Source organism: Lepidothrix coronata, unplaced genomic scaffold (genome assembly GCF_001604755.1).
Source record: "Lepidothrix coronata isolate B3197 unplaced genomic scaffold, Lepidothrix_coronata-1.0 Scaffold115, whole genome shotgun sequence".
Lineage (NCBI taxonomy): Eukaryota > Metazoa > Chordata > Aves > Passeriformes > Pipridae > Lepidothrix > Lepidothrix coronata.
The window spans coordinates 329,400-345,028 of NW_016690295.1; the positions used below are offsets into that span (position 1 = coordinate 329,400).

At 38.7% G+C, this 15,629-nt stretch overlaps 1 protein-coding gene across 17 annotated transcripts in view; it reads right to left on the reverse strand.

Annotated features, from left to right (window-relative positions):
* MRVI1 (murine retrovirus integration site 1 homolog) overlaps positions 1–15,629 on the reverse strand; it is a 105,391-nt gene that overhangs the window by 26,202 nt on the left and 63,560 nt on the right. For 16 of the 17 annotated variants that reach the window (XM_017825040.1, XM_017825039.1, XM_017825054.1 and 13 more), the window contains 6 exons: positions 13,715–13,812; positions 13,236–13,299; positions 8,551–8,739; positions 3,105–3,205; positions 1,925–1,995; positions 6–179 (listed from right to left, as the gene is read on the reverse strand). In XM_017825040.1, the coding sequence (XP_017680529.1) occupies positions 6–179; positions 1,925–1,995; positions 3,105–3,205; positions 8,551–8,619 (415 nt within the window). In that variant the 5' untranslated portion in view covers positions 8,620–8,739; positions 13,236–13,299; positions 13,715–13,812. The remainder of the gene's footprint in view (positions 1–5; positions 180–1,924; positions 1,996–3,104; positions 3,206–8,550; positions 8,740–13,235; positions 13,300–13,714; positions 13,813–15,629) is intronic. The other variant, XM_017825055.1, reaches the window with a different exon arrangement.

Sequence of the window (15,629 nt, forward strand, 5' to 3'; positions counted from 1 at the left end):
CCTACCCGTGGGTGACTCTGGGAGGCTGCTCCTTGACTTTCTGCCTCTGCGCATCAGAAACCTCTCACTCACTTTCTTTGCCTCTTCTAGTAACTCAAGGTTCTTCTTCTTGTCTTCCTCTGAGATTTTGACATCTGGTAGCTGATCATTTACCAGGTCAATCACGTGCCCGCTGTTGTCTGTGTAGAAAACATCAGAATTAGAGCTGTACCTCCAGTTTCCAGATATACTGTGGCATGTTGGAGTAACACCTATGAATTTAGCTTTGAGCTTGCATTTAACAAACATTAATGTCTGCTCATTTCTAATGTTATATTCTCAAGTTTAGAGCAAGTCCTCCAAAACACAGATAACCCACTAAGATTAAATTCCTATGATGAAAGATGCTCTGATATGTGAAACTGCTTTTTTCAGCACCGTCCCCAATACAGTTGTTCTAATTTCTAAATAGAAGTGGCATTAGATCCATCTCAACTAACAGTCATGGCATTTCTGTTGTAGATTGAGTCTTTTCCTGGAATCTGTATGTTCAGTTTTTCAAGGCTAAGATCCCACAAATTCACCAGGCAAAGATTTATGCACACTAGTTTTAAGAAACAGGTGATTAAACGAAATAATCTATAACTAAAGTGCAGAGTTTTATTCTATGCAGACAGAAGAGCTTTTCCCACAAATGCAGAAGCAACAGTAAAGCTGCACCTGGCAAAGATGCAGGCAGGAGCTGAGTAGCTAAAGCCCAAGAATTATAAAGCTGTTTCAAAAAGCAAATCAATCTCTAGCATGTGGTGGACCTGCAAGAATTTTCCAAAGCAAAATTCCCAATAGAATACCCATTAGAATACCCAAGGGTTAAAGAGGGTGTTGTAAGAGATTGCTTTTCCTCATGCACATTTATGTTGATGTTAGGTAAGTGACCCAGGAGGGTGCATGGACCACAAACTGAAGGTCACTGCCTTACATTTAGGCCTTTAGGTTAATGCATTGTTTTCTAAACAATTTTAATTATTTGTAGAATGAACTCATTAATTCCTGGCTTCCAGGTGGTTTGAAAACACGAAACTTTGAGCACCAATTTTTACAATTCTCAGTGATGAAGCAAAGAAGGCAGCCAGTTGTCGGAAAGGCAACTTTGTGAGTTGGTATAAATGGCTTTTACAAGCATCTAAAGAACAGCTTGGATGGGGGGGAAGGAGGAAAGTCATCAGGTAATATAAGAAAAACATTTTAAAATTTGACAAGAGCCATTACAGAACCACCAGTTTTCAGAAAAGCTAAGGACATGAGTAAGCAACAAAAATTCAAGGGTTTTTGGTTTGTGGGTGTGGGGTTGTTTCTTTATTGGGTTTTGGTTGATTTTTTGGGGGGAAGGGAGTGGTGCTTTGGCTTTAATTTCTTTAAATTTACATCAATTTTAAGGCTGTCAAATATCATGCCCACAGAGTGAATATTCTTAAAGCAACCTATTTTCAATGAAATATCTGTTTTGGTTTGAACCAAGATTTGTGTGTTAGAATTTTGAGAGATGGCCCTTCCATGACACTTTCCCTCTGCCAGCAAAAGAGAAGATTTGCAAGACATGGTAATTTCTACCTTCCTTGAGCAAGTAAGTTCAAAAGTAACAAAACCCATTATTACTGAATAGTAGTCTCCATTCAACAAGAATTTAAAGCACATACATCTTCAGCCTTCTAAAAATGTTAAGCTAATGCAGCAATCTAATAATACACATATTTCCCTGAGTCACTCTGCATGCAATTCGCTTACAAAATTCAACATGCCAGTAGTATTCCCTGTGAGGGACACATTACATAGGGTGCAGAAGAAAAAACTGTAGTCAGTGCAGTCAGACTCCATAATTCAGTCTTTACTGCATGCCACATTTTCTGAGAAAACATCCCAGCTTAAATGAGTAATCTCTTCTTACCAACAGAAGTCAATGAACTTGTTGAATTCCTATTGGCACGGTTAGAATGTCTCCTATGAGGACTACGAGACCTAGAGAGAAGAATTTTAAAAAAAAGTCCTAATTATCTATAAAAATTTAACACTAAAAAGAAAGCACTTTGATTAAAAAAAAAAAAAAGAAGACAAAAGGCATTTATTGTAGTTCCTCTCATCTCCAAACAACTGGAAAATGGAGGAGTTGCAGAATGAAGGAAAATTGTAGAAATTGCTCTCACAAAGGAGTTCTGAAATTTGCTAATAACCTCATACAGTGAGTTTAGATCTCTCAGAAAAAGTCCTACATCTGTTTAGACCATCATCATGACTTAAAACTCATGTAAATGTGGTACATAGAGAAAAAAATTTAGTGTTTTTAAATTGTTACAGCTTCTTAAACTAAGTTTCAAGGCTGAAATAATTCCTTAGGCTCCCACACTGACACTCCCGTAACGTCACACGCAAACCCGGTGAAAGTCTCAAATGACTACAGAAATTTAAATACTGATCTGGCAAATAATTTTAAAGGGATGCATTGCAGTTCTGACTCTAAAATAATCTTGAAGTTTGGTGAAGTACAAGTAAATTATAGATTTATAATCATAACTTTCTGATTCATTTTTTCCCCTGTATTTTAAGTCCAATGGCAGGTCAACAAATTAAAAATCCCAGGTCAGGAAGTATGCTTTATCAGAAGAGTGGAAATAACCTTAATTCAACTTAAAACTGAACTTTTCCACTTCAAACAGAATTATTATTTCCATTTAATAGCTTACTTTCACATATCCTTCACCTCAAGGTGGTATTCTTGTCCCATCCATGTGAACGGGCCCAAATATCTGCTTCAAAACCCATTGTGTTAAATTATTAAATCCATATTAAATCCGTATTCAAGACATTTAAGTTGTCCAACTCAATGAGTCAGGTTGGCAGGCTTAGTATTATATGCAAGTCTGGTCTTTTAGTATCAGTTATATTCCTGTTCCCCCACCCTGCATCCCAAACACCATCATCAACATGCAAAGACAATATGAGCAAATCACAAATGGAGAAATAGTAACAATACTTTCATACAATATACATTTCAAAGCAGTATTTTAGAAACACAGCACCTGGAATTACTGTACAATTTATGCATAGATGGGTAATGTATTATACAGTACCTGTTAACCAGATTTTTATCAATTTCTGAATCTGGTGTAACAGCATTCTCTGGAAGAACAATAGAAGGTGTGCTGCACGTTGTCCCTTCAGCTCTAGTGTCCTGCATGGTTTGTGACAAATATAAAAATGTAGTTAAACAGAAATTCAAACCACAGTATGCTGATGCTCTATGTGAAAAATAATGTGCATTGCTCAATTTGGCTAGAAAAGAAAATGACTGAACTAAGAGAGAATTAGCTCTAATTAGATAAAACAAATGTGATTTACAGGCCTACACTTAAATTACTAAAAAGAGATGAAGAAGACTAGGAATATCTGTTTCTTTAAGAAGTTTTAGTGCATGCAAGCTAAATTCACTAAGCATGGAACTAATGAGAAAGCTTTAGAATGGCAGACACACTGATTTTTCACACAGCAAACCATTCTTCTACTGAAGTAAATGTACAACACTATAGTGAATTTATGAGCTGAATGCAGGAGTGAAAAGCAGCTCTATCTAACAGGGCTAACTTGGGCACACAAACCCTCCAAATGGTACTAGTGTGTAATGAAAGCTTGAATAAATGCAGTATTAAGTGTAGATATGATACCCAAAACATCAGAAAATAATTTTAATGTTATTTTGCTAAGAGTTGCACGTGGCTTTCCTTCACATTCCTTGGAAAAATATTTTTTAAAAATATAATCGCAATATTTAATAAAATGATGATTTTTAAGCAATAAAAGAAATTGGCACTGAATATTAATTTATGCTCACCTGCCTAAAAAATATAAGACCTTGCCCCAAGAACTTAATCCCACACCTTCTGCACAGTGATGTCAATCACTTGAAGAGAAGGAATCAGTTTCCTGTGAGATATCACAAGTGGAGGTGCCTCAAGTTGGAATAAAGTCCTGTGGATTTCTCATATGTAGTAAAAAAATGATTATGTCTACCCCAAGCACTACATTCAGATTAAAACCAATAAGCAGCTGGAGAAGAAACTTCCCATCATAACCCTTCTCCCTCTCAAAGGCAATGAAATATGCCTTGATTTGGACGCATGATTTAGGATTCTTGATTCTATTGTAAATAGCATTTTTTTTTTAACTAAACCAAAAACATGTCATGCAGCTCTACACTTCTATAGTCATAATTCTCCTATGAAGTTCCTTGGCAAGTTCACTTCGTCAATCACAGGAAAGCAAGATGGGAAACATGCCAAGAAAACACCAGGAAGATTTAAGTTTTAGAAAAATACCCTTGCAGGACTGTAAATGTTAGAACGCTAATGCATATGTGATTCAAGTGCACAACTGACACTCGATGACAACAGTTTGAAAGCAATATTTAGTCATATTCTTGAAACTGTTACTAAGTAATCATATCTTTTGTCAATGACAAAACTTCAGGTGACCGCCCTGCCTGTAGGGCAAAGCAGCTGAATACACAGGCACATGGTTTATACACATCTCACGACTGCCAAAAAGCAAAAGCTTTTGAACGACGTAACATCAGCCTTGAAGTCACTCAAGTCCATTTTAGGACTCTAAAACCAGCTTATTAAAAAAAAAAAAAAAAAAAAAAAAAAGAAAGATTAAAAAAAAAGAAAGATAAAAAGAAAAGAAAAAGAAAGAAGCTGCAGCCAAGGCTAGTTCGGGTCAGGTAGAAAATATTAATCTTGGTCAGCAGCTGTAGCAGTTCAACATCTACCCAAGTGAAACCTCATGGCTTCTATTGTCCAAACCTACTGTACATTCTGCAGGAGAGGGGCAGGAAGAGGGAGGGAATGACTCTCTTTGCAGGGCCAGTTGGCTCGAATCAAAAGGAATCGTTGTACTCTGAAGAGTGCTCAGGCTGCTTTATGCAGGTCTTGGAAGAGAAGCTTTAACAGGAAGCTTAGTCTGTCTCACAAAGCTATACAATGTGCACAGAGATGACACAGAAGTTTTCCATCACCCTCCCATTGTGTGCCTTTAACTGTGCTCTCCTTGTTAGCTTCCAGACCAGTCTGCTCTTCAGCTATTCCCAACAGCTGCCTTGCCAGTGGCTGCCCTGCTACCCAAGTCTTTGCCTCCTTTTTGTCCCAAGCCCTCCCTCCCCAAAAATGTAGGGTAAAACTGACTCCACCTCTATTGCTCAGGTAGGAACTGCTCCACATGCTCCACAGGGATGACCACGTGCCACCTAGTCTTGCAGGGAGGTGTGTGCAGGGCTGAGAGGGTGGCACGTGCAGTTTGGTCCATAACAGAATATCCAAGAGGAGCAGGATTCTGAGGGTGGAGATGGGACCTGCAGACATTCTGGCTGTTAAATTCTACCAGACCCTCACTAAGCATACAGAAAACGTGTGTCTGATAGCTTTATAATCCAGCCAGATTTGGATGGATGTGAACATTAATGAGAAGGGAATACAAAACTACCCTCTGCTAAAAGGCCTACTATGCCAGAGGAGTCAGATGATAGAGCTTTACTGTATATCACCTGAAGTCTTTAAAGCACTCAGAAAAAAAAAGAAAAAAGAAAATCCTCTGCCACCTGGTCATATTCTTAGATATTAATTAAAAGTCTGGATGGAATTTCAGAAAAAATCTGGCCCAAAACAGAGACTTATGTGAAAGGCCTAAAAGTTATGCGTCTCAGAGGGCAGTCTTTGGAGTGAGATGGGATTTTAAATAAGCTTGATTTTAAATGTTTAAATGGGGTGCTCAGCTTGGAGTTTAGGAAATAAGGTAGTGTAGCTGTATCTAGTTGAAACAGGAGAACAAAGCAAACATGGGACACCACCCATCTGAAGAAAACAGATGACATGCAGTGGTCTGACAAATGTATAATACAAATTTAAATAAGGATAATGAGAGATAAAAGAAATGCAGGAGTTTGAATGACAGAATAATCAGTGTATGAAAAACATTATGAACACCCGAGGCAGACTTTTCCTCAGCAGTCAGAAGAGTCAGTAAAATAGTGATCAGGATACATAGAGAGCCAGCTGGAAATAGAAAATAGACACAGGGATTTTTGATTTAAAAAGAGGGAAAGATGACAGCTCACAACCAACCCAGAAAGTGTAGGGAGATTTATAGGCCACTATGAATTTTAACATAACTGGTAAGGACATAATCTTCTTTGATGCAGGTATGCATTACATTTATAGAAATTACATTTTTAACACTAAAAACCTGAAATGAGTTTTTAAAAGTGTCAGTGAAAGCATATTATAATATTATATTACTCTATGTGAAATAAATCCAATTAAATTTAAATATGGAAATGATTAAAAGTTACATCTGACCATGAAGTTCTATGATTTATGGTAGGGAAAATGATTTTGTGTTAAAAAAAAAATCTAAAATGTTCAATACTTACTGCAACAAGACAGCACACAAACTGAGGTTGAACTAAGGGTTCAACTACATGCTCTTAGTTCAGATCAGAGACTAAAGTTCTTTGAATTAGGCTCAGTGCCCTTACACCTGTGTTAATGGGAATTTCACATCCACCTCCCTTAGGAACGCAGAGCTGAGGAATACTATGGTGATTTTTGTTTAGAATTAGTCAGAATGGTGAACACTGGCTGCTGCAAGAAATACTGAAATGGAAATCTGCATTTGTTTTCTCAAAATGAATTTGAGACATATAACCCAGGTCTTCCCATCATATGAAAGGTATTTGGATCTTGCAGGAAACTACATGTGATGTAAGGTTCATTTGCTTTCTGTCAGAACTGGTTTGTGAATCTGTGTGCATTTGGTCATGCAGGGAAAAGGTGGGGAAGCACCTCCTGAAACAGAATGAGGAAATTGTTAAATACCAGACAGCACTTTGGAAAAGGTGATATTCCAGACTTGGAAAGTTTTGTTGAATGGCAGAAAACAAATCCACCAGTTGTTAGTTGTTTCCGATGCCCTCTCCTGGCTTGCAAGTCCTTCTCTCACAATAAAAAACCATTTTACTTACAGTGACTTATAGTCACACTGCAGAATTTGGTCTGCAGCAAGACCCAAGAGTGACAACAGGTATGAACAAGATCAAATCCTCACAACGTTGGCCAGTGGCAAACCTTAACTTAAGAAGGCTTATGAGCAGTGTGTGGTTAAAATCCTTCCCCTGCTACTTTGTGCCTAACAATAAACATGCATCTAAAATGAGGCATTTTGCACAGTTAACTGATTAATGAACTATCACATTATCATAGTTCATTTAAGACCCATTTCTAAAAGGCCTGTAAAATGCATTTAAAAAATAATTTTTTTTATATTATGTGGTTGGAAATCTTCATTTTTCCCCTTTGACAAGCACCCTTAAGACTGGAATCACTGATATCTGCTGGCTTTTCATAGTTTTTTCCTCTTTGGGTATGTTTTACCCAGCAAGTCTTTTGTACAAAAAGACTTTTCACATAGGTGAGTTAAAAATCCCTTTAAAATCTTTTTGAGCTAATATATGTTCTCAGCTAATAGTCTGATGAACTTGCATCCACCTGGGGTGTTTATCTTAAACCAGGAAACTAACACTCAGCACAGTGTGCAGTTTAGATGGAATGCATGACAAATCAGTGTAGGGCTCACTGCTCACAATGTTTTCCAACAATGTTAGAGCAGCGGATGTTTTCACCTAAAGTGTAGAATGTAGTGTCCTCAAACCCAATGATGGTGATACATTTTTAACTGAGGATGTGCCAGATTATAAATCCTCTCTTTACACCAGTTTGCATGCAATCGGATGATTTGGATAAGTTGTGATTTTCTAATCAGTATAGGTTCTTTACCTCAGCTAAGATAATGATTAAAAAAAACACAAACAACCCCAGTTTATTAAAACATAAAGTTACTTTTTATCTTTGGTATAGATTATTGAAAAGGGAGAAGAGCCATCTCTTACTGATTTTTGTAATTTATCTGCAAACAAGACATGTAAAAACATATAGATGCCACAAATTAGAGAGGCAAAGTGATGAATATGTCTGGGGAGCACCCACCTGCTCTCTGCATAGTTCCCATGTATGTTCAGCTACTGCTGAGAAAGACTACAAACCAAAATGCCCTCATGAATTGCATAACATCTATATCTGTAAAAGCAACACTAGTTGTTCCAAGACTACTGTGAAGTACAAGCCTAAATTATTTTCTCAAAGGTTTGAGTTTTCTGTAATCACATCAGAAAGGACATCTTTGGACAGCTTTGATATATGTCTGTCTGTTCTGAACCATTTATAATCCTCCAGATCAAAACGATAAACGACTGCCTGAGCCACTTGAGTTCTCATCCCTTAGGCTATAAAATATTTGAAGAACTCTAAGAATATCAACTGAAGGATCACTCACAGCTTCATCGACCAAGCAAAACACACCAATTCAGCGCAATGATTACATTTTGTTTTATAAACTCCTAAATATACACAAAGTGGTTTCACCCTCGGGTTTCCAACAAGAGTCAGAAAACACCTTTGTAAGAGTGCTTACTTTGGCTGGAGGAGAACTGTTGTGCTGTGCCTCTTGTGCTCGTCCCTTGTCTTCAGGCGAGGTTGGCATGGTGGGCAGCGTGAAGCACGTGGAGCTGCACTGGGCACTAACAGGACCATGCACTGCTGGCAATGGTTGTTTCAAGTCAGCCTGAAGGCATAAGCTCTGAGAGGCCTTGTGATCTGCAGGCTGTGTTAGATGCCAAAAAGACAAACCAAATCTGTTTAAAACTCTGTGCTCTCACACTGAGATCACTTTACAATAACAAACAGCATTAAGGTTTAAAATTAAAAATGCTATCTTGTGTTTTATTAACTAAAGCTTTCAAGGTCAAGTATAACCTAGCAAATGCATTCAAAACAGACAACCTTCCATTCTTGTTGCTATTTGCACCTCTTCCTTCCATTTGACTGATTTTTATTTTGTCATTATGACTGTGACCTTCTTTAAAAATCTTCTAAGAAGTCAACAGCATCTTGGATATCACAGAATTACAGAATGGGTCAGGTTGGAAGGGACCACAGAGGGTCATCTGATCCAACTTCCCTGCTCAAGCAGGGTCATCCTAGAGCACATGGCACAGGATTGCATCCAGATGGTTCTGGAATATCTCCAGTGAGGGAGATTCCACAACCTCTCTGGGCAATCTGTTCCAGCGCTCGGTCACCCTCACAGGAAAGAAGTTCTTACTCATGTTCAGGTGGAAATTCCTGTGCATCATTTTCTGCCTGTTGCCTCTTGTCCTATTGTTTGGCACCACCAAGCAGAGCCTGGCTCCATCCTCTCGACAACCCCCCTTCAGGTATTTATACACATTGATGATGTTCCCTCTTGGTCATCTCTTCCATACTGTGCCTTTTAGCAACTAACAAAGTCTTCATGCTACAGAGAGTGATCTCAGAGGAGCAAAACTGGAACCCCAGATGGTGGCACTCTTCATCTGAGCAAGAGCAAGGCCTAGGTCAGTTGTGCAAAGACTTGGTACCTCTGCACAAGACAACAGGGAAAAAAAATTCTCTGCCTATTAGCTGAGAAAATTCTTGTTATTAGTGTCAAGGGGAGGTACTGCATTCACAAGACAAGAGTCTGTACCGAGGTCTGAGGACGAGCAGCGCGAAGAACAAATCGGTCCTTACAGCAGCAGCAGTGGGCGGATTGCAATACTTACTGCGACACCTGCCCGAGAGTTCGGGAACTGTCCTCACCAACACATCACTGACCTCGGCAACACATCACAGCGCTCCCCGGCGGCGCCTGCAGGGCATCAGAGACCGCCTGGTGCACAGCTGCTGTCTGCACCGGGGCCAGCTGACTGCATCCCCTGCACAGCTGCTGTCTGCACCGGGAACAGCTGACTGCATCCCCTGCACAGCTTCTGTGTACACTGGGGCCAGCTGACTGCATCCCCCTGCACAGCTCCTGTCTGCACTGCATCCCCTACCACAGTTTCTCTCTGCACCAGGGCCAGCTGACTGCATCCCCCTTACAAATTCCCAGCTGAGCACAGCACGGAGCAACACACTCAAACGGTACCATAGCAACTTCAGTAGTTTCCCCAGCAGGTTAAGTATACCCAGAAAGCCCAAGTTCAACCTCCAAAAGCATGTTATCTTCTCCCAGACCAGAACTCCTGATGTCATCTCAATTCTTTTACTCTTCTGGAACTCAAGATAGATGGAATAAAGAGATTGAGTTGGGGAGATGATTTGAAGTTCAAGGCATTTAGCAGAATTCTAAGATTAACTTTCTACAGTTTTCCCTTCCATTTCAGGGGTGGGCAAAGAAATGTTTTCAGGAACATGTTGGTTTATTGAGAGTGACAATCAAAATTGTCAAAATAAAGCTGTTATCTTTAAAAAAAATAGCAAAAAGAAAGAAGAGGCAGAACCATTCACAAGAATTAGTGAAGCAGTCTCAGTAGTGACAAGTTCCTCACCTCAGCTCTCACAGCAAAAAAATCCGTGTTGTAAAACCTGCAGGATGTGTGAAAACCTTGGACTGCAGAAGCAGATAAGACTGATGCTTTTATTACATTTATTTCACATTATGTTGGAAACTAAATTTTCTTTTTTACTAGGAGAGGAATACAAGGCCACCTCACATGAAATTTCATGCAGAACTAACAGGTTATAAGAATGATCCTACACAAGCATTAGTGTGTTCAGGGAAAATAATTATTTCACTGCAGTCCTTTGATAAAGACTGTGAAAAAGATGCAGCATATACATCATCATTACAAATGAGACTGGTTTTGAACAGTGAGCATGAAGATTTCTCAGAGCAGTAAATACTTTAGGGACAGCATGTTTCAAGCTTTTGTAAACATTTTGAACCTCTTACAGGAGAATTCCTACCTCTACTGAAGTAAGTGGAAGTTCATGTTTATATCATGATTTTACCCATCTCTGACTTCAAATAAGAGTAGAGGAAGCTTTCTCTGAATAAAATGTTTTTAAAATGTTTATTATAGCAAAACATCTTTTAAGTCCCTAATATGATAGAAAACAGACATTTATGATTACATAGATTTCAATAAACCCTCGGAGGTTAGACAATTAGCAGTAGCATTAAACATCTCTGTGTTTCAACAATTAAGTATCAAACAACAGTCACCAACCAGGTGACTATGAACAACACATGAAGATGAGATGGAAGGAAGGTAACTAAAAAAAAAAGTGGCACAGGCTTGCTTTTCCTCTGCAGCAAAATCCTGGCATCCTTCGCAGTTTCTGAGTTTGCAAGAACTCAAATTCAAACAAAAACAAAAAAGAGAAGATACAAATTTGGCTGTTTATCTAATCCTTCTTCAGTGTTTGCCTTATGAATTTATACTGGTTCTGATAGATTCAACTCAACAGAATGCTGGGCCTGAAAAATCAGGAATGTTTTGAGTCATGGCCAAAGCATGTTTGCAGTCCTACATGGAATTGTATAAGCTATTGCATCAAAGTGGTTTATTCCGGGTCTTAGCTGAGTTCCTAGTGCATACTAAACTTAAAAGAAGTAATGCAAGTTATCTTGAAACAAGAAAGAGCTGTTAAGCACATCAAGTTTCAGTTCATTTTTTAGATTTAAAAAGCAAGAAAACTTTGAAAGCAGAAGAAATAAATCAGCAGGCTTGTCTAAGAATAGAAAGGGACAAATCTCGAGCTGTGTTGTCTTAGAGATGCAGCACAGAAAGTACAGCCAAGGCAGAACGGAGGGGAGAAAGATGAATTTACTCCACCTTAACAACCCCCAGATTAGGAGTGGACTGAGCTCAGGACGTCTCTGACACAGTTAGAACCTTACTCTGATTTCCTTACAGAGCTATCTTGCAAATAAGCTCCAAATCTTTGTGCTGATCAGTAGGAAAATTTCGTCCTCTGACTTTCCATTTTTTCCTGATATCTCTCCAGAAAACCCCAGTGTTGAGGACTATATTGGAGCAGTGAAAGCTTGCACATAATTATTCATATTCTTAGGCTTCTTAAAACAAACACCATCTTTGCACACCTTGACTGCACTGCTGCAGTTCTGTACACTGCCAAAGTGAGGGCCATTACATATTGGTATTTCAACATAAAGATGTAGTTCAATTAATAAACTATATGACTTAGAGCTCCTGAATTATTAATTTTTCAATCTAAAAGTTTATCTTTAACTTGTGCAGTGTTCTTAAAATCAGTAGTCCAGATCCTTTAAAGACTTTATGATGTTAAACCAGCACAAACATCACGTATTGTAAATGCAAAAGGATATAATCAATGGAAACACCTCCTTGCTCCATGCTGTGCAAAGAGTTCTGCCATTGTCTGCATCAATTACTGCCTTCTGACACTGGTAGGAAAGGCAAAGGTTTAGAAATGATGGAACCTTAGGATATTAGTGAATAAATGTCCTTCCATCACTGCTGAAGTGACCTTATGCCTCTTTGGTTGGGCAATGAAAACAACCCCAGTAAATGTCACGGAGAGTCAAAATGTATAGAAAAAGGGGGCTTTGTGAGAACACTTTAACAAGAATTAGAGGAGCTTATCTGTGTCTCACAGATGTAGAAAGAAAGGAAAGAAATGCCCTTGGAAAATGTATTTCACTGGAAGGTACATTTTTTCTGCTGCTGAGCATTAGGGAGGAGTGCAGCCTTGGAGCTTACAGAAACTCACACCTCTGTTTACAAAACCAGCTCACAGCCTCCCTGAACACTGAGCCACAGTGCAGAGAGCATCACTATCCTGGTTCTAAGCCTGGCTTATCTGCCAGCTGAACAGCCTTTGGAATAATGCTACCATCAGCTTTGCCAGCTTTATCTCCTTTCCACAAGAATAAGCAGGTTTCAGTGAAAGGAGGAAATGATATGCTAACAATACATGTAATGCAGTGAGGTGCCAACTGAAACAACTGTCATTATTGTCCCTGAAGACACTGAAAGGAGAGAGAAAAACATACACCTGCACTTTAAAAACAGTCAAGGTGCATAAGCACATGTTAGCATCCCAGGCAGTGAGACAATTTCAAGATTTTGTTATTTCTTTTGTTAGGCATTGATCAAACTCTGTCTGGCCTATATCCTATCAAAGGATGTCAGGACATTATTGTAGTATTTTATCAGAGTAAACGATCTCCCCCAAAACTCCATTCTTTTCGAAATTGCAAGAGCTCCAAAATTACCTTTTAAAATTAAATACTGGTAGAGATTAACTCACATGTCACAGGCAGAGTGGATTTGGGTGAAGATCTACAATCTCAGTCTGCACGAGCCTTTTGCACCTATAAAATGAGTTAAAAAACCACAAACAAATGACCTACCCTAGTTACCAGATTCTGCTTATTCCCACACTAGGAGAAGACAATCTAAAGAAAACAAAAAAGTAAGAAAAAGAAAGAAAAGAGAGGATGGAGTGCTTTTTAACATTTTGGTCTGTTATTATAAACTTACTGCTTAAAATAGTTAGGAAAAAAATGATCCCCTGAGCACAAATTTGTAGTCAGATATAGATCAGTGAATGCAGAGAACTTTCTTTTACCACTGTGTAGGCTTAGAGTACAATCTCCAGGAAATGGAAATCTGGGAGCTCTATTCCATAAAAGGGAAAAGTATTTAGAGGCCCTTGGCTTTCAGTGTGTTCTCTCTGCAACTCATTTTACCATAGTAGAGAAAGTTAAGCATAATCAGTTAACTTACCCTCTGTGAGTCACGGCCGAGTCCCGTGTCAGCGAAGGCTCAGATAAAGGTGCTTTACTCCATCCCCACTGATAGCTTGGCACTTGACCTCGAATGCTCTGTCACGTCACAACAAGGATATACAAAAAAGAGCAGAAATAAACACTTAAGAAAGCATTTTATTAATATATCTTGACCTCATACTGGCTGTGGTCAAGTCAAGCAACTCTCATTTGTCAACAATGGGAGCTGCGTGCTCATGAACACAGCTGAGCTGCACCAACCCTCACTTGCTTTTTGTAACCTTTTTCTTTGCTGTGCTGCAAAGTGGTTGTAAAACACTAACATATTATAAAGGGATCTGTTTGCACTCCTTTTTGTATAGCTGTAAAAGCATATGGAATTTGTGCAACATTTTGAATTATGTTTTGCAGCTTTGAAGTACTTAAAAACCACTAAACTTCCTTCCTTCAAACCGAGTGTGAGCAAAACAGGGTGGTTTTCTCATGTTTTTACCATAGATTAAGTTTTCACAAAGCATGATTATAGTTTAGGATACACAAACAAAGTTTATTGGCACGCATTAGCTATCTCAAAAAATTAAACGAACCTCAACAACACAACCAAACCAAATAAACAAAACACATAAAACCAGATCCAGGGTATCTTAACAGAAATACTTTAATATTTTGCTTTAGGACTTCAAAATTTTTGTGTAATAGAAATATTGACTGAAAAAAGGAAAAACCCAAACCCACAACTAAAGCTGACTCATGTACATTCTTACTCTATGTGACAAAAGATACTGCATGGAAGTTGGAAGACACTTTCTTTATTGTCTGCAGCACAGGAAAACACTGACTGTCTCCTACTACATCTCATTTTTATGACAAAAGAGTGCATTTTCATGCTAAATACTTAGGTTTGCAAGATATTAAGATCCTGCTCCAGCCAGTTTAGCAAAACACACAGTCATAGCCCCCAGGACTAGTGTAAGGCCTCTCTGTGATAACCTCACTGTTCTGAGTTCTGCCCACGGCCAGACAACCGTACAAGGTAAAATCTGGAAGACAAAGTGGTGTTTCTGTTTATGAGATACAGAACAACTCCTCTGGGGCATGCAAAGTGTATGTAGCCACTATGTGAATTCAAAGCATCTGTTTTCATTCTGAGAACTACAGAGATGAATTCCTGAGCACAGAGGTTAATTCCTGAGCAACTTAAATAATACTTCCTGACAGAAGAACACTTCCAGGTTGCAGCCTCAGAGACAAGGGATAAATGTGCATAATTCTGTCACAAAGGTATTTTAAAGGAAGAAACTAGCAAAAGCTTAAGGAAAATACAGCTTCTAAAAAGCATCTCTTAGACTAAGCGTGTACAGACTTCCTTGGGACTACAAGCTACACATACAGGACTTGATTTACAGAGCACCATGACAGGAAAGAATCTCCTTGTCTGCTTCCTGTTTTCCTCATAGCTCAGGAACACATAAAACTTGATGGTTTTCAATAATGTGCTTGAATGAGAGAAAGGAAAAGTTAGGTCAGGCAGAGAGTAAAATGTTGTTTTGATGCATGTCCAGCCTGATCCGATTGGGAGCACTCAGGAGAATATCTCCAGCAATGGCTATGACACTGTTGAGACACAAAAACAAAAGCTTTGGGGGTGAAAGGTTATGCTGGTCCATTACCAACAAGATCAACTCCTAGAACAAGGCATTTGGTTTGGTTATGCACTAAAAATTTTATATCAGAGTTTAAAGAAATCTGATAAGTAACCCCAACAGAGTTTAATGGAAAACGTTTTCTGGGAGTTACGTACTTAACTCCAATAGGATCCATTCTGGTCCCAACTTTAGGCTTTTCCCTAATGTATTAAAGAAAAAGGAATTGGGCCTGATTTCAGTCACAGACAATCATTTTAACATAGCTAA